Source organism: Scyliorhinus canicula, chromosome 1 (assembly GCF_902713615.1).
Source record: "Scyliorhinus canicula chromosome 1, sScyCan1.1, whole genome shotgun sequence".
Classification (NCBI taxonomy): domain Eukaryota; kingdom Metazoa; phylum Chordata; class Chondrichthyes; order Carcharhiniformes; family Scyliorhinidae; genus Scyliorhinus; species Scyliorhinus canicula.
The window spans coordinates 186113201-186120447 of record NC_052146.1 but is presented as its reverse complement, the minus strand read 5'-3'; the positions used below and the strand labels follow the sequence as shown (position 1 = coordinate 186120447).

The following is a 7247-nucleotide window of genomic DNA, read 5'->3' as shown; positions in this document are numbered from 1 at the left end:
GAGCTGTGAGGCAGTAGTGCAAACCACTGTGCAACCGTGCCGCCCTGCGGCATTGATGTATCTGCATATTGTCACTGGTTGTGATTACAGGAATGTACACATCATGTACACCGGATTAAAGGATTTGCCAGGGAACAGCACTTGGAACTGCGAGAAAAGCAATTGTAGGGAATGGGGAGCTGATGCAAAGTATTTCATGGTCCAGAATGGCCAATCATGGGAGACTTTCTAGGCACTGAAAGACTGCGTGGGTGTTTTAGAAAATATATTTTTATTGAAGATTTTCCATTTTACAATAAATTTTACAACCAAACCTATATTACCCGCAGCAAAACCAACATAACAAAACCCAACAACTGTACACACCTCATCCAAAAAAAAGAGAAACAAAAAGGAAACAAACCCCCATCTGCCACCCAACCCCCCCCCCCCCTTGAGATACTGACGCTGACCAATTCCTTAAAGTAGGTAATGAATGGCTTCCACCTCCAGTAGAACCCCTTAACCGACCCTCTAACAGTGTACTTGACTTTTTCCAGCTACAAGAATATCTAACTGCTGTCACCAGGGTATTTGTGACGAGTGATCATGCCTAAACTCATTCTTACTTCACCCAATGCCCATACTTGCACTTCCCAACAAGCATCGTTGGATAGCGATCAAGAACAGTAAATCCATCTAAGTTTTTTCCCTTCCCTAGTGTGGTGACACTTGGGCCAACTCTCGAACTCCAATTGTGATTGACTAAAATGAGATGAAGATTATGGATTTAACCTGGGTCTTTTGTGTACTCAGTACTCAACAAAGCCTTTGGGATTTAAACATTTTTTTTAGCTAACAAAATATTCACCTGATAATTAGTGGCACGTACTTTAATATCCCCCCCCCCCCCCCCCCAAACAAGTGAATAAAATAACTGAATGAGGCATTACGCTGATGCAAAGATTCTTGCATGCCTAAGATCTGGTCAGAGTGTGAACAATTATCCACTACTGAGAGATCCAATAACACAGATGGTCAAAGGCTTGTCAAGCAGATGGTTTCATGTGGAACCAATGTGACGGAAGGAAAATTAAACTGACAGTCACTTCATTTTCTCCCCCTCCTCCTCTGTAAGTTGAGAAACAACGGTGGCAGAGTGAATAGTACAGAAGTAAACAGCAGTATTGAGTATATGGATCCAAATTCGCCAACTCCCCCGAGCTCGCAATGCCTTCCATAAAGGCGAGAGGGAGTAATGATCACCACAGTTGCGCCTTGTGCTTCTGCTTAAGAGCAGAATTGATGAAGGGTTGCAAATTGGTTGTCCGTCTGCAAAGACACACAAAGTGCGCAGCTCAGTCAGACTTCCACAGGGAAGGAGAAATTGAGAAAGGTCAAATATTCAAACCCAGATGGGATGACGTCATCCACAGCTAAACATCTCCCTTCAGGCACTAGCAGTTAAATAATAGAGGAGAAAGAAATATGATTAGCAACATCTGTCAACTTTGGCTCAGTTGGAAGTAATCTCACCTCTGAGGCAGAAGATTCAGGATTCAATTCCCACCCCAGAGAGTTGAGAATCATGTCCAGTCTGACACTGTAGTATATTATTGAGGCACTGCTGAGGTTCTGGCTTTTTACGGGATGTTTATCTGAGCCTCATCTTCCCTTCCAGGCGGTTGGAAAAGATTCCATGGCACGTTTGTGAAGAAAAGCAGGGGAATTCTCGGCCAACATCAAGAAACAGATTATCTGGTCGTTATATCGTTGCTGTATATGGGACATTACTGTGTGCAAAATTGGGCAGGGCTGTTTTGTATTTCCTACATTACAATATTTATTACAACTTGCAAAATGCTTAATGGGCTGTGTTTTTAGCTTCCTGTGTTTGTGAAAGGAGCTACACAAATGCAAGTTCTATCTTTCGCAAGTTAAGAGGCTAAAAAAACATAAATGAGGATCTCAAAAATGGAAAAGAAAAACATACATTTGTGTAAAATAAACATTATCAGTGATTAATTAAGCTTCTATTTACCTGGATACATTGTCAACTGACGACCCATGATGCAATGCAATATATTAATATGCTAAAAGATACTTCTATATCAAAAGATACTCTATGCTCTGAATTCGAAATATCCATGTTTGTTCAGGTGATCTATTGCTCCGACCAACAAATGGAGCTGTGAATGTAAGCCGTGAAGCCCTAATTAACGTGTAACAATTACTGAAGGCAAGTAGGTGTATCTTGATTCTTACTCTGCCTTTTTCAGGCCAAACACTGAATAGAAGCCTGATTAATTGCATTTACATTCAAGAAGGAAGGAACACAGTTTCAGTTTTCGTCTCCATGGTAACAGCCTGCGCTTTTCCAGCATTCCTCTGTTCATCTGCAGTAGAGAACAAAATATGCAAAATTTGTCAGATGCTTTAACTCAGTAAAATGCAAAGAGTAAAATCATACTAAAGTACTTTGGGTTTTAAATTTGGCACTCAGGTTACCTGTTGCCACAGTTGTTTTTTGTATTTTTGTTGATATGCATATTAAAAATGCCTTCAATAAAACATTTTTCAAAAAAACCTTCGGCACTCAGGGTCAAAGAGATAACTTTTTGTTCTTGGTACATGGTGTTCACATTAAGTCTAAGATAGGCACAGTGCATAGCTAAACATTTTCCACATTGCTTCAAGTACGTGCATCAAACATAGCCTAAGAGAATGTTATATTGCACAAACAAATTCTTCAAACTTGTTGTAAATTTCAACATAGCTACAAAATGATTAATGACGGATTGGTCAGAAAAGTCAAAGCCCACGAGGCCAAGAGAAAGTAGCAAGTTGGATCTAAAATTGGCTCAGTGACAGACAGGGTATAGATGACAGGTATTTTTGAGTCTGGAGAATGTTTCTAGTGAGGTTCTGCAAAGCTCTGTATTAGGTCCGTTGCTTTTTGTGGTATATATCAATGATTTTAACTTAAATGGAGGGCATATGATTAATAAGATTACAGATGATAGTAAAATTGTCCATGTGAGAAAAAGAGACAGTGAGGAAGAAAGCTATACTCTGCAGGAAGGGGGCAGCACGGTGGCGCAGTGGTTAGCATTGCTGCCTACGGCGCTGAGGACCCGGGTTCGAATCCCGGCCCTGGGTCACTGTCCGTGTGGAGTTTGCACATTCTCCCCGTGTCTGCGTGGGTTTCGCCCCCACGACCCAAAGATGTGCAGGTTAGGTGAATTGGCCACGCTAAATTGCCCCTTAATTCGAAAAAATAATTGGATACTCTAAATTTATTTTTTTTTTAAATAAAATAAAATAAAAATACTCTGCAGGAAGATAGTGTTGGTCGTTCTGGGTGAGTGTGCTTAACACTCAATTTGGCTCTGTTTCGTTACATAGCTCTGGAGTCGCCATGTGTCGTTAAGACACCGCCACAAGCTTCAAGGTGAAGTTCAAAGCAATAAAACCATACACCAATTAGTAAGTCCAAACAACTGATTTTATTTTAAAACAATTATAATAACTACCCATAGGGCAGCACGGTGGCCTAGTGGTTAGAACAACCGCCTCACGGCGCTGAGGTCCCAGGTTCGATCCCGGCTCTGGGTCACTGTCCGTGTGGAGTTTGCACATTCTCCCCGTGTCTGCATGGGTTTCGCCCCCACAACCCAAAAATGTGCAGAGTAGGTGGATTGGCCACGCTAAATTGCCCCTTAATTGGAAAAAATAATTGGGTAATCTAAATTTAAAAAAATATATAATAATAACTACCCATACACACGCTAAAAGGATTAAACTTATTCCTACCGCTAAATAAACTAATACTTATCTCGAAGGAACTGCTGGGTCAGGGAACAAGGCCTCTTGCTCTGCTCTGGTCTGCAGACTTCAGGTTGGTATCAGTTAAAAGGGGTCAGGAGTGCCTATCTCTGGTAGCGATCGTTGTGAGGCACTTACTTGTTGGCGGCTGCTGTCCGAACCCTCTCCTCTCTCTCGTTCAAGATCTTCTTTAGGGCAGCACGGTAGCATGTGGTTAGCATAAATGCTTCACAGCTCCAGGGTCCCAGGTTCGATTCCCGGCTGGGTCACTGTCTGTGCGGAGTCTGCACGTCCTCCTCGTGTGTGCGTGGGTTTCCTCCGGGTGCTCCGGTTTCCTCCCACAGTCCAAAGATGTGCGGGTTAGGTGGATTGGCTATGCTAAATTGCCCTTAGTGTCCTAAAAAATAAGGTTAATGGGGGGGGGGGGTTCTTGGGTTACTGGTATAGGGTGGATACAATGACTTGAGACGGGTGATCATTTGCTCGGCACAACATCGAGGGCCGAAGGGCCTGTTCTGTGCTGTACTGTTCTATGTTCTATGTTCTTGGCAAAAGCTGGTCGAAGTGCTGGTCCACGGAGGAGTGTTGGTCAAAGAGAGAGAAGGGCTGGATCAGAAGACTGAACCATGTGTGGGACCTGTCTTTTATAGGTCCCAGGGGATCCGCGCCCCTTTGGGCGGACTCCCTTACCTGCTTGGAATCGATTGGGTCTCTTCCCAAACGATATGTTTGAACCCCCCCAATCATGGGGCAGTTCCTCGGTCACTGGGGCGGTTCTTGGGACTTATCGTTTTGGGCTTCTCTGGCGCCGAAAGGTCTGGCCTTCCATTCAATGTATCGATCTGTGTTTAACTTGTTTCCATTGTATCTGGGGATCGCCCGGTATCGCCTCATTAGTATGTTAACTGGTTTCTTTTCACAGTGCTGTCTGGTTTCTGCCGCAGTCAAAACTGGTTTCTGCAGCCATCCCAATATACAAGCGCTTTGCAAGCTGCTTGCTTTAAAACATGTCCATTTTCCCTGCATTCCTTGCAATCTTCCATTTTGTGTTGGGCAGTGGCCACCCCAGGTGGCTACAATAGGAATGGATTGAAAAAGTGCCACAGAAAAGTGGCAAATGGAATTCAACTGAGAACTTTTAAGGTCATCTTCAATCGACTGGGGTTCTTTCCTTTGGAACAGAGGAAGCTCAGGAAAAATTTAATTGAGGTGTATAAAATGGAGGTGCCTAGATAGAGTTACTAGGAAGGATCTATTTCCCCGGCAGAGAAGTCAATAACCAGTGGTCACAGATTTAAAGGAGACAGTAGAAGATTTAATTTAGGAGTCGAGAAGAAATTCTTCACCCTGAGGCTGATATGGGTCTGGAACTCACTGTCAAAAACTATGGTGGCGCAGTTTCCATTGTAACTGCCGAGGTCCCAGGTTTGAATCCCGGCTCTGGGTCACTGTCCGTGTGGAGTTTGCACATTCTTCCCGTGTTTGCGTGGGTTTCGCCCCCACAACCCAAAGATGTGCAGGCTAGGTGGATTGGCCATGCTAAATTGTCCCTTAATTGGAAAAAATGAATTGGGTACTCTAAATTTTTTTTGGAAAAAAAATTAGATAAAAAAAATATATGGTGCCTGCAGAAAACCTCTTCACATTTAAAAAGTACTTGGATACGAACTTGGTGCCCTGTACAAAGATATGGTCCAAAAAACTGGAACGTGGCATTAAATTGAATGGGCCAGCACTCAGCAGCGGGATCTTCCGATACAGTTGCTGTCAACAGGGCTTCTTGTTGTTCGCGACTGGAAGATCCCGCTGCAGAGTGCCGGCCCAAACTTACCCATTCAATTTAATGCCATGTTCCAGTTTTTTGGACCATATCTTTGTACAGGGCACCAAGTTCGTATCCAAGTACTTTTTAAATGTGAAGAGGTTTTCTGCAGCCAACCATAGTTTTTTTTTATCTAATTTTTTTTTTCAAAAAAAATTTAGAGTACCTAATTCATTTTTTCCAATTAAGGGGAATGCTCAGCAAATCCTGCCCAATAGGCTGAATATCTTCCTTCCAAAATTCCTTAAAGTTCTACAATTAGGACAATGTAATTAGTTTCCTTTATACACTGAATAAATCTCCACATTGACCTGCATGGTTTGGATTATTAAACTTTTAGAAATTGATCTTTTACTCATTCAACCTTGTTTCTGGTCTCCATTGTTGAACTGGATAAATTAAGCTATTGGATGCGATTCAACTAAAAGGGAACAAAGTCCCTCAGTGAGCGTGTTTAGACACATGTTTCCCGGCGTTCGTAGCTTTGAGAAACAGATGGCTATACAGCGCCAGTGGGGAATGCACAGCCGATGCTGCATATAGCACCGTTTTCTACACCGAGGAGCTCCGCCTGCCGGAACTCCTCAGTATAGCAAGGGATCGGATGCTGTTTTTAAATGGCGTCCCAATCTCCGCAGTCCCCGACGCAACTCCCGACCCCCGCAAGCCCCATCGCACTTTGGCAGGATCCCTGACCCCTCTATGCAGGTCCACTAACACCCTGCGCAGCAGAGCATCCTTGGCCCAATTGCCAGCACACAAAGTGCCATCATCACACCTTGGCAGTGGCAAGCTGCCCAGGTGATACCAGCAATGCCAGAGTGGCACCAGCTGTGCCAGGGTAGCACCCTGCCCAAAGGGCTTGCACTGGGGACCTCCAATCCCCTGGGAGACCCCCATGAGTGCCATTCTGAGTGGTTCCTGTTTGTGGCACCAGTATTGAACGGCACTCGCCCGAGGTCTCCAAGGCAAAGCGGAGAGATTCCAATGCCTGGGTACCTCAGGAATCTGCACATTAAAGTGAGACTAGTTGTCTCACTCTAATATGCAGATTTGGTAAAAAGTGATTGTTGTGTTATGCTTCTTCACATAGCATTAGCTGCTTCCTTGATGTATACTCTGACAAAGGAAGGTTCAGACTTGGAGATAGATTTAACACATTTATTGAACAGTTAACAATTCTCCTACTTGGGTTCGACTCTCCTGCTAATCTTGCTATAGTAACTCGATCTAACTAACTAGTCTGCTCTAATCCATGCGGTGGGTGTAATGCTTCCTGATCCGCCCCTGTGCCTCTGAGTGTCTCCTAGGGAAAGAGAAAGAGCATGTGTGCCCTGTCCTTTTATATGGGTAGACCCCTTGCGGTAGTGTCACCTCTGTGTGTATCTTGAATGTCCATTGGTCGTGTCCTATCTTACTGACCTATTGGTTGAATGTCTGTTTGTCATGATGTCTCTGGTGCTCCCTCTAGTGTTTATTTAGTTCTAGTGTGTTTATACATTAACCCCTTGTGCGTGATGCATATCACCACAGTGATCCCGCCGACAATGGCCGGGATTTACATCACAATGTCTTGCAAGACAAGTGTTAGATCTCGCGAGACATTGGAATCCGGGTAGAT

General features: G+C 43.8%; 1 protein-coding gene across 1 annotated transcript in view; it reads right to left on the bottom strand.

Moving 5' to 3' along the window:
* Window positions 1-937: 937 nt before the first annotated feature.
* Window positions 938-7247, bottom strand: part of LOC119977764 (protein SPEC3-like) — a 67202-nt gene continuing 60892 nt past the window's right edge. Inside the window, exon 3 of the mRNA XM_038818971.1 lies at window positions 938-2375. Within this exon, the coding sequence (XP_038674899.1) occupies window positions 2299-2375 (77 nt within the window). The 3' untranslated portion in view covers window positions 938-2298. The remainder of the gene's footprint in view (window positions 2376-7247) is intronic.